Source organism: Myotis brandtii, unplaced genomic scaffold, assembly GCF_000412655.1.
Source record: "Myotis brandtii unplaced genomic scaffold, ASM41265v1 scaffold111, whole genome shotgun sequence".
In the NCBI taxonomy this organism is placed as follows: domain Eukaryota; kingdom Metazoa; phylum Chordata; class Mammalia; order Chiroptera; family Vespertilionidae; genus Myotis; species Myotis brandtii.
In genome coordinates this window covers 940,153-957,218 of record NW_005353789.1, presented here as the reverse complement: position 1 = coordinate 957,218, position 17,066 = coordinate 940,153, and the positions used below count along the sequence as shown (strand labels likewise).

Sequence of the window (17,066 nt, the reverse complement as noted above, 5' to 3'; positions counted from 1 at the left end):
ACTGAGTTGGTTTTTTTTTTTTTTTTTTTTGGGGGGGGGGGGGGGGGGGGGAAGCAAATACTTTAAATGCCTTCTATATATAAAAATTCAAAAGAAGACAAGAAATAAAATATCAGAGATGACAGAACATTTTAAAGAAAAGCACAGATGAGATAAAAGACATATTTTCTGTGCTTGTCAGACCTACACAACTGAATGTAAAAGCGCCTAATATTCAAAGTCAGGGGCATTTTTGGACTGGGTAATTTTAGTGCAGAGCACAGCATATGTAAGTAATGCTTACTTAGTTAATTTGGACTATTATAGGGGAATAACTATAACCTTAATTCTTTGCCCAACTAAAGAGAAACATTTTAACTCAAACAAAAGAATCAGAACTTAAGTTATTCACATTAAGGAATAAATCAGATACTGATATGATTATGTTCACTAACAAATGCACCAAAACAGCATTTTTTAATTTTAACTCACAATTCTTCAAATTTGCCTTCTGAAAAAAATTCATAAACCTTTATTTATGAACTTCTGAACTATATATAAGGCAAAAAATATACCATTTATTACATGTTGAATATCTTCAATGTGTAATCTATTATGTTTGATAAATAGCATCATCAAAATAAAGGGCAAGATTTTATCACCTTACGATTTTTTCAAATACTCTGAAAGTATATACTGATGACTACTGTTTTATTAAATACATATTTTCTCACCTATTAATTCATGAGTATATCTCCAAATGATCTTCTATTTAATAATACATAGTTAATCTAGTTATACATAAATGGAAAAACATTTCTTTAATGTACCCTACAATTTTGTCTAGGTATTCCCAAAATTAGTTCAAAATTTTTATAAGATTTTAGCCATTATCCTTTATTCTCAAGTTAAATAAATGCTATTACTTCTAAGAAAACTGTTTTTTATAATCAGCTTATAGTAGTCTAAATTTATTGATGAATTATGTTTATAACTTAGTAAAAGTTAGTAAGAAACATTCTATAGTCAGGAGAGCCCCATAATACAAAGAACAATGAAAAAGTCAAAGATGAGAAAAAAGAACTTGTTAATTATCCAAGATGAAATATAATTTAAAAGAAAAGTAATTATAGCATTATTCATTAGTTTAAAAAAACCCCAGAAAATTAAAAGGGAAAAAAATTAACACAACTCTTGTGTTCAAGGACTCTTTAAAACTATTGTAAAAATGGTCACCTACAACTCAGAATACATTTACAGTAAATCATGACAATCAGTTTATTTAATGAAATACCCTTTACTTGAACTCAAAGTTCAAGAGACTAATTCAGAAGTTTATGTCACTGATAATGGGTCCTAAATATTAATATGCCAAGAAAAAACATCAACTTTACATACAATGCTCTGAAGATTTCTGAATAAAATCTCTTTTCAGGTTGATATCATATCCATATGACCAAATTAAGTCAATCTCACATCAACTGTTAATTTTAAACCGTATCATTCAGCAGACAGGTCAGAGAACTAAAGATTTCAGAGATGATACTTCCATCAAACTAGTAAACAGACTCCTACCTTAAACATCTCTAAGAAAACAATATACTCCATCTTTACTTTGGAACAAGTAGTTAAGAAAAATTTCCATATTTCAATGTGAGATAAACAAATAGCACATATTTTTCAATGTAACTACAAATGAAAAAAATAATAAGTACCTCTCCCAAGAGCTGCTCTTCAGCAGCGGGGCTCTCCTCCCCATCACTCTGTGCTACTTGGTCAGAGTCTTTAAGAGCCTTTAGTACACAAAACAATTGCAGAGGAAGTTGAAGAATGTAGCATTAAAAGGTTATTAGTGAACAAGGAAGACAAACGACCCAATAAACAACATTCAGAGCTAGTTTAATCATAAGAAGCAATACTAAGTAAATTTATTTGAGAAACACCATTAGAGGAAAAGCAAAAAGCCATCACAGCCGAGACCTTCCCTTTCTTTCCTACTAAATGTCCCCTCAGTATCAAAGAACTTAACCTTAAGTATGTGAGCAGTCGTTTTGTTTTTCCTCTTTTGTGAAATTTATATACTATCAAGAGCAAGGAATGCTCTACCAGCTAAATAAGGAAAGCTCTACCAGCTAAATTTATATTATGTTAACATGAGAATTTATTCACTTATTAAAATATCTACAGTCAGCATTCATTTTTACAACATAAAGCAATAAAACAGACAAATTTCTTAAATTACATTTCCTTTTTTGTCATATCCTAAACCAACATTTTAGAAGGTAGCTATTTTTAAAGGCCTTCTTACCACATTGGGTCCATCCACTTTGTTCAAGGCCAAAGCAATCTGAAATAAAAACAACAACTCACCTACTAAATGGAATTCTATTTTAAGGTACATAGCAAACGTTCACCTCTTACTCCATTCTCATTGGCAAAAATTCAGATCAGGAACAGTATGTGTAAGAAAAGAATAAAATCTCTGCAGAACTGATTTTCAATGGTTCTAGTTTCAATCACAAGGAGTTCCACTGCTCACACATCACCTCACTCAATGACAAAACTAACTTCAAAATAAGCACGTTTTCTTCTACTTTGTTTTAAATAAAATAACTATAACTATTTTTAAAAAATATTTCTTCAGGTACTCACTCTGGAAAGAACTGCTATAAGCAGTATTTTGACAATCAAATTCTATTTCGTTAGTTTTTGCTATCTGGTATGCAGTAACGTTTTCATATCAATCTCTTAAAAACCTAAAGAAGTTACAACATCAAGAAGAGTAGACTAATAATAAAGTTAATATAAAAGAAATCTAAAGGTGTGATCAAAGACACACAGCCAGTGGGGCTGTGATGTGACCCCCAAGACTGACAGCATGTGTTCAGCATGCCTAGTATGCAGTATCCAACCTGTACCATGTATGCGACAACCCTGCAATGCTATAGAAACCTTTAGTCATTTTCAAAGAATGACAAGGGTTAATATAAATTACACAAGAAATCTACAATATGTCCTTCAAGGTTTTCAAAGTCAGAGTGTTTCTACTGTCCTGCTGTTCATGCCAACATTGTGGAATAATAATTAAGCCCCTCTTAGAGAAGAAAACTGGAAAACTGGAATACAACTTCCTTTTTAAAAGGGAATCTTAAAAATATTAAAGTATTAAGCAAATCTCTTGAACTTTTTGTTTATTCAGGTTCAATGCAATAAATCTCCCTTGTTCTAGAATATTTACTAGTTGCTTGTTAGCTGGAACAACTCAACACAGTTTGGGAATTGTGGGCTAAAGGCATGAACAGCTAGGGTGGAAAATTGTGATAGCTTGAAATAGTACCCTATTTTTCATCACTTAAGTTGTGGTGAATGTGGGGTGATCTCTAACAGTTTCCCTCTCTCTCCCCCCAAAAGCCATTAGTTACACACCCTCCTAAAAGTCTGTGTTATTTCCAGTGCTTGAGGTTCACAGTCTCTTTTTTTAAAAAATATATTTTTATTGATTTCAGAGAAGAAAGGAGAGGGAGAGAGAGATGGAAACATCAATGATGAGAGAGAATCATTGATCGGCTGCCTCCTGCATGTCCCCCAGTGAGGATCGAGCCTGCAACCTGGGCATGTACCCTTGACCGGAATCAAACCCAGGACCCTTCAGTCCACAGGCTGACGCTCTATCCACTGAGCCAAACCAGCCAGGGCGGTGCACAGCCTCTTATCATTCAAAGCCCAATCCTTCCTGACACAGCTCTTTAAATTGAAGATGGTTCTGGTAGCTTCAAAGTTCAGGTATAAAATGGAATTCCACAATTAACAATAGTACTCAAAACTTAGGCAACCAAAAACAAATTCTTATAAATATTTATTGAATGATTGAGATTATCTGTGTAGAACTTTATTTTTAATATGTTTTTATTGATTTTTAGAAAGAGAGAAAGGGAGAGGGGTAGAGCAATAGAAACATCGATGAAAGAGCAACATCATCGATGGGCTGCCTCTTAGATGCACCCCCACTGGGCCACAGAGTCCAGGCCAGAACTTTATTTTTAAAAACCTATTCTACATAAACATTTTACTTGTATAAGAACAACCTTTTCCCTTTTCCAAAAGTTTACCTTTTTTCCTAGGTCTTCTTTACTGTATCCTAGAAGTTGAAGGTATTTTCCACGAGAATCATCTTCAAAGTTTACCTTTAAAAAGACATATTCTTGAAACAAAGACCTGCATATAAAGGCCTACTTTTTAATTAATTGATCAAATTTCAAGTAGAATTATTAAAAATATCTAACATCTACTATATCAACTGGAAGGTTCACTTTAAGAAAGAATCCAAAGAATAGTTTTTCTTTAAATATTTTTTGTAAATAATAAGAATACTTCTAATTATCCTGGTTGAATAAAGCTTACTTTTAAAATGGTAATTTTTGTAAATACAAACTAACTCATGTCCAAAGGCTATATGAATGCAAAAGTCACACTATGAGGAACATTCAGCATCCTAAAACTCTTTCCCAAAATTAATATTTGATAAAAATATATATAAAAATAAACTGTAATTTTAGAATTTTACCATATTGATTCAAGATCTCTTTTGTTTGGAAAATTCATTATCAAGAATAGACATTCCAGTGGAGGTAAATGACCAACCAGAAAATTCTATTTGTTATTCTACTGTCATAAATGCAACTCAGTGAAAAGGATGAGAAATGCCTCCAATCTCTCTCCTCTATATCTCTTCTGTCTTTTCCCATTTTCCTTAACTGGATCTATCACAAAAAATAAATATTCTATTTTTTATTATACTTATGCTTTTATGTATACTAAGTTCTATGTTCTAATTTTAAAATAGGTCTGGTGAATATTATGTCCTTCTCACTTAAGGTCATCCATTATATTGATTTTTACTTATTAAAAAAGTACTTCATATTAGGCTTTTAAAAAAGAGAAGGGGGAAAAAAGAGAAGAACTCCTGACATAAAAAGTTAGGTCATGTGCTCTTCATAAGGATTCCTTAATTTCATCACATTATTCTAATTGTTTCTTTAATAGGAAGACAGATTTAGAATATAATGGGAGTAGTTAAATTTGCAAGTAATGAAATAAAATTGTTTTAATTCCAACTTTACCTTCAAAAAGGACCACACATGTTTTTCAAAATCCGACTGAGAAGCATCAATTTTTTTCTGACAATAATTGACAAAGCCTTGTGACTGCACGACCTGCTGAAGTTGGTCTGATCGGCTGAGGAATTCCTTTTCGGTTACAACCTGACTAATGAACACGTGCTGCTGCAGCTCAGCTCCCTGCTGAGACTGCACTTTGACATTCTCAAAGGTAACCAGTTTGCCTCCAAACTATAAAAGAACAAACAAACAAAATCAATTTGAACCACAAGGATGTGGCCAGAAAACATGCTATTGTAAACATGCTAACAGAAAGAATTGTGACCTAAATAAATACATATCCCTTTGGATAAAGTTAGCTGACACACTCTCCCATACCCCACAATTTGACTCTGTCTTCAATTATTATTCCTTTTCACAAAACCCACCTTCTAGATAAAAATGTACTACTTACTGTGCCCCACAATTTCTCACCTACTTGATTTTATTAACTTCCACGTGCTCAATGCTACTTCCCTTCAAGGCCCAGGCAATGTCATCACTTCTTCCACCCCAGATGCCTTCAGCGTATTAAATATCTTTTGATTCAACTATTCTCTTTTCATTCAACTATTAGTAATATGTATTTGCTTCAGATGCTGTTCCAGAGTTTTAGAGGATGGCAGAACAGGCCACTCTTGCAAAATATACCATTTGACATAATGATAATTTTGAGCTAATAACTACTTGAAAACGAGCAGGAACAAGGCACTCTGACCTTTTCTTTTCTTCCTGAAAGTAGGAGATGAAACTCCCATATGAGAGCTGCTCTCCCTATACCAAGAGTAAAGAAACATTCTTATCACCAGAGATGAGAGTTAAGGCTGAGAGAAATCTATACCAACAGTTGTTAAATAACAATTATCTCCCTTTAGTCTCTTTCTATATTTTTACTTTTCTATAATTGCCACTTGTTCAACCTAGTATATAAGCACTTAGACTTTGCCACTTTTTTGAGTCTTCATTTTCCTATGGAACTTCCATGGACATGTAAAAATCTGTATGCTTTTCTGTTATTCTATCTTATGTCAATTTAATTCTTAGGCCATGCCAAAAAACCTAGGAGGGTAGATGCAAAGTTGTGTCTTCTCTATATTTACAAGGAAGGCTCTGTGTCTACTTTATTCTTTTATTACCTAAAGTACCCAATATCTGCCTTGTATATAGCAAGTAGACAGTTAAATCTAATTAATGTATTCATAAAAAATAAACATAGGTAAAGAAGAAAATACAGGACCAAATTTGGTTCTTTATACTCAGTAATTTTTATACAAGGATTATGATCTTTACACCAACTAATCTTTTCTTTTTTACTTATAAAATTTTTTACTTATTTTAGAGAGAAGACAGGGGAGAGAGAGAGAGAAATAAAGAGAACATCAATGTGAGAGAGAAACATTGACTGGCTGCCTCCTGCATGCAGCCCAACTAGGGAACGAACCAGAAATCTGGGTATGTACCCTGACCGGGAATGGAACGCGCCACTTTCTGGTGTATGGATGATGCAATGAACTGAGCCACACCAGCCAGGACTACACAACTTATTTTACTAAGTATTTAATATATTAAAAGTGTTTGTTATGTCAGGCATAATAGGACATACCAAGACATAAAACATAGCCACTATCCTTAAGAAACTAACATGAAAATAAAACTGGATACAAGCACAGATAAGACCATGATATGGAACTTCACAGAAGGGCAAAAAGCACTGGGTTTTCTCAAGTTTTAGGGAAGTTTGAGAAAACTGCACCCAAAAGCAAGACCTAAACTGAATTTAACAGGATGATTAGGTTTATTTAATTGGTTCTATGTATTATCATTATAATGTTACATTATAAGAATGTAAAAGCTGTTTGCTAGCCATCAGTTTTTTAAATCATCCAAAACAAATACAGAAAACTTAAATATCGCTACTGAAGATAATAAAAATATTTTTAAAATCTTAGTAATTTAATTTATAAAAATTGAAAGAAATAAAAAATTTGGAAAGGTTAAAAATAGAAAGTATAGCCCTGGCTGGATAGATCAGTTGTTTAGAGCATCATCTCAATATGCCTAGGGTCGATCCCTGGTCAGGGCACATACAAAAATCAACGAATGAATGAATCACTAAGTTCAACAATGTGTATATATATCTCTCTCTCTCCTAAGCTCGAAGTGAAGAAGAAAGAACACAACCTCCTCCAAAAAATCTCCTAAAAAAAAACACCCCACAAAAGGAATGAAAGAGGAGATACAGAAGGAAGACAGGTTTAAAAAGGTGAAGGGAGAGATAGATTGTTGTTGTACAATGTGAATGTAGTTAATGCCACTGAACTGTTATGTTTTAAAATGGTCAAAATAGCCCTGAGCAGTTTGGCTCAGTAGTTGAGCATCAACCTAAGAACCAGGAGCTAATAGTTTGATTATCCATCAGGGCACATGGCCAGGTTGCTGGCTCAATCCCCAGCAGGGGGCCTGCAGGAGGCAGCCAATCAATGATTCTCTTTCATCAACGTTGTTTCTATCGCTCTCTCCCTCTCTCATCCCCTCTAAAATCAATAAAAACCTTAAAAAAAAAAAAAAGAAAAAAAGGGAGTAGATCCCACTTTTCCTGAGAAGCCATTTTAAATGAAGAAAAAGTCACAGACACATTTCAAACTCAATCTTCTTCCATCAGAGTGATCCTACAATAACATTTTTCTATGATAAGTCCTTTGTGATTGTGGACCATAAAAACAATCCACCTACTGAAAAGGAAGCACCAACAGGCCTTCGGATCCATTTGGGTGGCTTCTTCAGAGGCAACACTATACTATGCTGAGCAGCCTGCTGAGGAATTTGTAATGGTGGAAGGGGCTGTCCTGTGCCAAAGGGATCAAGATTTCCAAAAGATGATGAAAGCTAAAAAAAAATAAATAAATAATAATGTGAGTATTTCTAACTTGTACAAGACATGTTTTCAAGTTATATCCAAGAATTATTTTATCACAGTTATCCAATTAATCAGTATTGTTGATCAGTAAAATCATTTTCAAACTAATTACACAATAAGATGATAAAAAACCTCAACATTTCCTATTACCTTGTCGGCTTGTTTCTGCCTCAAGCCATCTGTACTCCCTCCCATGATAGAGTACACACTGATACGCCCATCAAAGGAAGCAGCTGACAAGACAGCAGGATTTCTGGGACACCACTGAATATCAAAGCACCACTGTGTGTTAGTGGGGAGTTCATATAAGACCTAGGCAAAAGTTAGAAGATGGCATACAGTCACTTTATAGCCAAAACACCTGAATTAATATGATCAACAAGTACAGCTTAAACATTTTTTATAGAAAGTGTCTTTAGCCAAGAAAAACAAGTATAAGAATTTCTTTAAAGTACAAGAAAGTCCATTATGATAGTTTGTTATGATAAAAAAGGAATGCTACTCAAAATGTCGGCCACATTTGGAATAAGTACATCTTAAAAACTGAAGTTTTTATTGATGCATCTGAAAGACCAGAACACTCTATTAGAGTTAGCTTATTAGACTCTAAAAGATCACTAGTGTGTTATCCAACTGGTTTTGTTCACTAAGATCTAAACAACCATATTTAGACTATTTGAAGACCAAAATGTAAAAATAATCTTGAGAAGGAAGAATTCCCTGAAAAATTTGGCTTTTGGTCAAAGCGAGAAAACAAGTACACATCATTCTTATTACAGTAAAATCGAAACAGAATTCAGCATAAACAGTGTTTTAGAAGGAAAAGAATATTGAATTATTATAAAAATGCCTGATATAAGACCTTTACAATGCAATAACTTTTGCTAACTCAAAATTAGTGTGATAGTAACTGTGCTCTTCAAAGAGCATAGGTTTAAAAAAAAAAAGAGCATAGGTTTTGTGGCATTAAGAAAGGGAATGAGGAGTTATTGTTTAATGGGTACAGAGTATCAATCTGAGAAGATGAAAAAGTTCTGGATATGGACGGTGGTGATGGTGGTTCAACAACGTACACTGAACTGTATACCTAAAAACGGCTAAAATGGTATGTGCTATGTGTATTTTACCACAATAAAAGAATACGTATACTATGCATCTTTCAAAAGAAAAAGAAATAAAATTAGTTTAACTTTGGCTTATGTAACATTTAAAATGTTTTATTTTATAAGAAAACAGAATTAAGTAAAGGTATTTTGGCCTGCTTGTCTTTCATGCTTAAATTGATTGATAAGATTCAAAGTTTCATCATATTTCAATCACCTGTGTATTTTTAATTTGCCTTTGAATAAAAAAATCTACATTGTTTTAGTTTCAGAATGCATGAAAGTTTATCACTTCAAAGTCTGATAAGCACACAAACTAATCAAATGCAAAAATTTCATTTTACCAATTTACATAACTGAGAAAATTAGAACAATAATTTCTATGAATTTTGAACTCACCTGGGAAGGCACAGTGTAAAATGCAAGATTTTTATTATTTGGTGCATAAACCATATAATATAAGACAAAACTTACTATTTTAATTTTTTCTCTTGTCTCTCCTAACTTTAATGTTTCTACATTCTTACAGACATCACTCCATCTGAAAACTTTAAATCACAAATCAAGTAACAGAAGTATTTGTTTTAATATTATAGATTAAAACCTACTGAAGATACTTTTTATTTTTTACTAGTATTCCATCAGGGTAACTAGCAAAGTACTTGCAATAATCTAACTTAATTTTTAAAAAGTAAAAGTTTATAAAAGCTATAATTAAAATCTGCAGCCTCTTGCCCAACACTGAAAGAAAGGAGAACCATTCAATTACTAAAAATAATAAAAATAATAGTTAAAAGAAAATTTTAGTATACAAAGCAAAGCAAATAAAATTATATTTATACAGTATTTACATTTAATAAGGTAAAATGTCCTACATCTAAATTTCTATAGGTAAAACATAAATTTATATTACAAAGTATTATATTCGTACTGTATAATTCACAAAAGAGAATCAAAACCCATCTCTACTGGTTTCCAGAAGTCAAAGAGGATCTTCAGGAATGGTAGAGCAGGAAAAAGAACCAACCCTTGAATACTCCTACTTTAAAGGCACTGATTTACAGAAACCACATATTAAATACATCAGTCCAAGTATTTCTGAGTCTAGGTCAGTGGTTCTCAACCTTGGCTGCACATTAGAATCACCTGGGAATCTTTTTAAAATCCTGATTTCTTTGTTATGGGGTGGGGCCACAACATTAGTAACAAAGAAACAGAATTTCAGGAGGATGAGGCCCAGAAATCAGGATTTTAAAAAGATTCCCAGGTGATTCTAATATGCAGCCAAGGTTGAGAACCACTGGTTTAGGTAAACACCTTTTATTGTAAATGGGGGTGGAGTATGATTACTAGTTTCAAATATACTATTTCAATGACTAATTTTCCCAGATGACACAACTGAGCTTAGATAATGTTCCTGGTAAAAATCTCCAATAGATTAACATTTCACACATACCTCCATCTACTTTCACATGTCCTTAATTGTAATAATGCAATAAAGAATCCATGTGAAAAATTTCTTATTCAGGTAGAGATAAAATATTATGATAGCTATAAGTCTATGAAATGTTTCCTCTCCATACCTCTCCTGTGTTTGGGTTGGAGCAGAGAATCTTAGCATCTTTTCCACAGCTCAGTAACAATTCAGGATCTGCCATGCTCCAAGCAATTGCCAAAATTCCCCTTATAAAAAACACAAAGAAATGAAGAAATTTTTAATCTTGAAAAAAAACAAATCTCCAAATTATTTCTGTGTAAGCTTTAAAGACACACACTGCTAACAAAAATATAATTTCATATAATCTATCTGGAAAGCAATTTAGTAATGCATATGCTCTTTGATCATCACAAAGCTATATACTAGTAATACAGTGTGCAGTGTATATTAGCAAAAAATAAAAACAAATGCCCAAAATGAACTGTGTAATAATAAATTATTACAGATCATCTTTAGATGAGAAAATGTGTAGTTAAAAATTCTGTTGTAGCCCTGGCCAGTTTTGCTCAGTGAGTAGAGCATCGGTCTACGGACTGAAGAGGTTCGATTCCGGCTAAGGGCACATGCCTGGGTTGCAGGCTTGATCCCCAGTGTGGGGTGTGCAGGAGGCAGCCAATCAGTGATTCTTTCTCATCATTGATGTTTCTATCTCTCTCTCCCTCTCCCTTCCTCTCAGAAATCAATAAAAAAATATATATATTAAAAAAAAATTCTGTTGTAGAAATCTATTACTATTAAATGGTGTTCATAACTAATGAAAAAATGTTATGCACATAAATTCATATAAAATATGTAATCACATTAAATATTTACACATATATGTATATGTAAATAAATACAGATATGCACAATAAAATGTTTTACTTACAAGTAGGTAGAAAATATAACTATTTCACATTTTCTTCTTTTTGTCTACATTTTCTAGCTTTTGTTATCAGAGAAGTTCTAGCATAGGAAATATTTTTTATTGATTTAAAAATTTGTCTCATAAAGTATTACAGATCCAAATGCCAAAGATCTGATTCTATAGTTCTTTTTGTGTTATAACTTTTTATTTTTATTCTAAGTATAACAAAAGTAGTATTTTTGGTAATTTTTCTGAAAATTCAGATTAGAATAGAGGGTGTTATCCCACCATCACACACACACAAAAAAAATTATTAAAAGTGTGTCTTTTCTATATTCATGCCTTTGTTGGGAGGAAAGTAAACATTATCATACCATGGGAAGAAAATACTAGAAACTAAAATTTAAAGACCAGATACTAGAAAATATTAGATACTAGAAAAATACTAAAAACTAGACGTATATTTGCATATTTCTTAAAACAAAAACATACAAATTAATATCCCTCAATCCTCCTGAAAACATCACAGTAGCTAAGCCAATGAAGTGTTTTTCTTTCCCCAAAAAGTTGTTTTTAATTTTATATTTCTTACAATTTAAGTAATATCAGAATCAGAAAAGTATGGTACAGGAAAAGGACCCAAATTGTTTATTTTATTTTTTTTAATATTTTATTGATTTTTTACAGAGAGGAAGGGAGAGGGATAGAGAGCTAGAAACATCGATGAGAGAGAAACATCGATCAGCTGCCTCCTGCACACTCCCTACTGGGGATGTGCCTGAAACCAAGGTACATGCCCTTGACTGGAATCGAACCTGGGACCCTTGAGTCCGCAGGCCGATGCTCTATCCACTGAGCCAAACCGGTTAGGGCGACCCAAATTGTTTATGACTTTTGTTTCCAATAGTTTATTTTCTTAAAGTTAAAATCTTTATAAAAATTATAAGGACAGTGTGATGTACACCCTAATACTTCTCACCTAGATTCACCAATGGGGCCACATTTACTTAATGTCTTTCTCTCTCTGATCATTTGAGGTTAATTGCCGATATTATGACATCTCATCCTTACACTTATCTCCGGGGATAAGAAGATTCTCCTATATGATTACAATACAAATACATACTGAAAATACTTATTATTTATATGTAATACTTTAAAATAATATAGTTCATATTTAAATTTCCTCAATAATGTATTTTCTAACTGCCTCCCCCCTTTATAATTCAATCATACATATCAAGAATTTCAAGGCATGTCAAGAATGCCTTTAAAAAAAAATTCATATAATATTTAATATCACATTTTAAAGAACATTTAGGATTTAAATTTTTTTTTTTTTAAATCACAGAATGGTAGATTGGAAATAACCCTAAAAATCATCTAACCCAACTCTTGCATTTATTAGAGGGAGAAAATTGAGAATGAGAGAGATTAATTTTCTCCTGGCACCCAGTATGGATTTATGCCTTGCTAAATTATGACCATTACTAAAATCGTCAGTATAATGTAGCATTAAGAGTATGAACTCTGGCCCTAACCGGTTTGGCTCAGCGGATAGAGCATCGGCCTGCAGACTGAAGGGTCCCAGGTTCGATTCTGGTCAAGGGCATGTACCTGGGTTGCGGGCACATCCCCAGTAGGGGGCGTGCAAGAGGCAGCTGAATCGATGTTTCTAACTCTGTATCCCTCTCCCTCTCCCTTCCTCTCTGTAAAAAATCAATAAAATATATTAAAAAAAAAAAAAAAAAGAGTATGAACTCTGATGCCCTGGCTGGTGTGGCTCAGTTGTTTGGGCATCATCCCGTGCACCAAAAGGTCACCAGCTCAATTCCAGGTCAGGGCACATAACTAGGTTGTAGGTTCGATTCCTGGTCAGGGTGCATACAGGAGGCAACCATTTGATGTTTCTCATATCGATGTTTCTCTCTTTCCCTCTCCCTTCCTCTCTCTAAAATCAATAAAAACATATTTTTTAAAAAAGAGCATGTTCTCTGAGATCAGAATCTTTGGACTGGAAGTCAGTATTTGAGTTATGTGATTCAGGTCAAATTTGAACTTGCTGAGCTTCATTTTCTAATCTATAAAAGGGGCTAATAGTACTTTCAACATAGATTTGTTATGAGGATTAATCAAGCTAATATTTAAAGTACTTGCATACTTTACATGTTATATAAGTGTTAGTTGTCCTCCCACTACAATGTAAGCTCCCTGAGGTCATACATTTTTGTCTATTATATTACCAAATCCTAGCACAGTAGTTGGTATACAGTAAGTGTTCAATAAGTATGTATTACAAGAATTTTAAAAAAAAACCTTACCTACATGAGAAAAATATTAGAACTTCTCAAAACCATTCATCTATATATATGAAAGCTTAAGCGACTGAACGACTGAATGGCCAAACGACCTGTCAACCAGTTGCTATGATGCGCACTGACCACCAGGAGGCAGATGCTCAATGCAGGAGCTGCCCCCCTGGTGATCAGGGCACTCCCACAGCCAACCTTCCATGGCTGGCCAACCTCCTGTAGCCAGCCAGCCCCTCGATCTGCCCTGATGGGGGAGGAGTCGGCCATCCAACCTCCTGTGGTCCCTCCCCTGGCCGGCCGGCCCCCCAATTGGCCCCAATTGCTGGCCAGGCCAAGGGACCCCACCAGTGCACGAATTCATGCACAGGGCTTCTAGTCCTAATAATAGACAAACATGGTAATTGACTGTACCTTCGCTATGCCTCCCATTGGCTAATCAGCACGATATGCAAATTAACTGCCAACAAAGATGGTGGCTAATTTGCATACTGCTGTAGTTGGAATCTGATCCAGATAAACCTTCTTCCCATCACCTTCCTTTTACAGATTCTAACTTGAACAAGTGTTTATTGTAAAGTTCTAATATATGACTCTATTGATGTAATTTGGTTTTCATTGAATAGTTTTAAATTTACAAAAGTAAGAACAGTTGACCCTTGAAAAACACAGGTTTGAGCTGCACAGGTCCACTAATACATGGATATCTCTATATATAAAAGGCTAATATACAAAGTGTACCCTCCGGAGTTCGACTGGAAGACTGGGAGTTTGATTGCCCGCTATAATGTGCGCTGACCACCAGGGGGCAGCGTGGAATGAAAGAAGGCCCCAGCTGGTAGCCAGGGAAGGAAGGCCCCTGCCAGCAGCCAGAAGGAAGGCCCTGGCCAGCCCTGATCGCTGGCCAGGCCTAGGGACCCTACCCATGCGAAATTTTTGTGCACCGGGCCTCTAGTTCTTTAATAAAAAGCCAACTGAAGTGCAACATTTAAATAGGATTACATTTTAATGGGATTCTTTTCTCCTTTAGAAGGAGCTCAAGGAGAAGTCAAAAACTTTAAGACTTCTTAGTATGCAAATCCACTACACAGCGGGAAAAGGGATTTAAAGTTTTAGTTTATATATCCCTAAACAGGAAAGAAAAAAAACAACAACACCCAAAAGTACTTAGAAAATCCTGTGACATTAAAAGGGATTTGTTTCTGTTTGAAAACATTGAACAAATATGCATAAGCTCCCAGGCTACCTAAATATCAATGATGGGAAATTTGCCAAATTACTAATTAAATTTAATGTTACTAAAACTAACATGAGAGCCCGGCTGGAGTGGCTCAGTGGTTGAGCGTTGACCTATGCACCAGAAGGTCACAGTTTGATTCCCAGTCAGGGCACATGCTGGGGTCTTGATCCCCAGTAGGGGGAGTGCAGGAGGCAGCCGATTGATATTTCTCTCTCATTGATGTTTCTATCTCTCTCTCCTCCCATTCTCTCTCTAAAATCAATAAAAATATATTTAAATAAATAAATAAGCTAGCATGAGAAGATTCTCATATCTTTTTAGCACATCCACACATTTATTAAAACTGAAAGCAAGCCCTAGTTGGTTTGGCTCAATTGATAGAGCATCAGCGTGTAGACCAAAGGGTCCCTGGTCGGGGCGCGTGCAGGAGGCAACCAATCAATGTGTTTCCCTCACTCTTCCACTCTCCCTAAAAATCAATGGAAAAATATCCTTGGGTGAGAATTAATAAAAAACAAAACAAAACAAAACCTAAAAGTAAAATGAACCACATACTTTCTCAAAAGTGTTTCCTTTTAAATTAAAATAAAAAGAAAATAAACTTTTCAATTTTGCTTGACATTGAATGTTATACAAGTCTCTTCATAATTATGATGACCCTAAAAAAGAGCAAATTGTATAAAGTCAAGAGTTGTCCCAAGGTGTTGTGATCTACTGGAATTTTGATCTATTAATTATTACCTGAAATAAGTAGTGGAAAATTCTCTACACATTTTTGTGTTCTTATGACATGATCTGGTTACCATTTGGGGGTACAGAAAATTAGATAACTACTGCTTAAAATAAAAACAAACCATTTATTTACACTAACATTTACAAAAAATAGAAACAAAGTAGATTCTCTAGTTTAATAAAAATTACCTGATAAATCAAAGTAGTAAGTAAGTATGTTTTTAAAAATAAACAATTATGTTCGTTGAAAAAGCAGCATGATACCTGGCATGGTTTTCTAGGACACGGAGTGGAGTGGAGGCAAATCGAAGATCCCACACCTGGACCACTGGTAACCTATCATCTTCAGATGCAAGGACCATCTGAGTAGCAACTTCAGGATGCCACGCCAACCCAGAGCAATGCATCTGCAGATAGTTAAGGCTAACATTTTTATCAGTCATATTATTTTATGAAAAGCCAAAATGAACTTAAGGAATATGCCTTTGTTGAAACAAACAGTAGAAAACATCAGCTCAGGCTTAGTCTACTTAAAAAAAACCACACAAAATATCTGGGGGGAGGGAGAAGAGGGCATAGGAGGGATAAATGGGGATGGAAAAAGACTTGCTTTGCGGTGGTGAACACACAATACAATATACAGATGATGTATTATACAACTTTACACTTGAAACCTATATAATTTTATTAACTTATGTCACCCTAATAAATTCAATAAAAAAGTAAACAGACCTCCCAAAATCTAAAAAGTATTAAATTTATTAAACAATCTTGAACAGTAGTCTTAAAAGTAAAAAGTTTAAAAGTGTTCAATTCATCCAGCTATTTGATACATAAAGCAATTCTAGGCCAGAACCTGTTTTGCTGCCAAAAATGTAACTAGGAGGAAGTTTGTTTTGTTTTGTTGGTTTTTCAAATATGTCTTTATTGATTTCAGAGAGGAAGAGACAGAGAGAGAGAAACACCAATGATGAGAGAGAATCATTAATTGGCTTCATCCTGCACCCCCCACACCGGGGATCAAGCCCTGAAATCTAGGTATGTGTCCTGACCAGAAATCAGACCTCAACCTCCTGGTTCCTAGGTCGATGCTCAACCACTGAACCATACTGGCTGGGCCAGGAGGAAATTTTATACAGATTTAAAATTTAACACTTTCAGAAAAATAAAGAGAAAAAAATCTATCCTATCTAATAATAGAGAAACATGGTAATTAGCCGTACCTCCGCTACCCTTCCCATTGGCTAATCAGGGCGATATGCAAATTAACTGCCAACCAAGATGG

At 34.3% G+C, this 17,066-nt stretch overlaps 1 protein-coding gene across 14 annotated transcripts in view; it reads right to left on the bottom strand.

Moving 5' to 3' along the window:
* The window catches only part of SEC31A (SEC31 homolog A, COPII coat complex component), a 94,046-nt gene that overhangs the window by 37,977 nt on the left and 39,003 nt on the right, over positions 1–17,066 (bottom strand). For 9 of the 14 annotated variants that reach the window (XM_014544514.1, XM_014544521.1, XM_005857394.2 and 6 more), the window contains 8 exons: positions 16,046–16,188; positions 10,739–10,838; positions 8,203–8,364; positions 7,869–8,021; positions 5,100–5,327; positions 4,089–4,163; positions 2,288–2,326; positions 1,695–1,772 (listed from right to left, as the gene is read on the bottom strand). In XM_014544514.1, coding sequence (XP_014400000.1) covers positions 1,695–1,772; positions 2,288–2,326; positions 4,089–4,163; positions 5,100–5,327; positions 7,869–8,021; positions 8,203–8,364; positions 10,739–10,838; positions 16,046–16,188 — 978 coding nt within the window. The remainder of the gene's footprint in view (positions 1–1,694; positions 1,773–2,287; positions 2,327–4,088; positions 4,164–5,099; positions 5,328–7,868; positions 8,022–8,202; positions 8,365–10,738; positions 10,839–16,045; positions 16,189–17,066) is intronic. The other 5 variants (XM_014544551.1, XM_014544532.1, XM_005857396.1 and 2 more) reach the window with 2 other exon arrangements.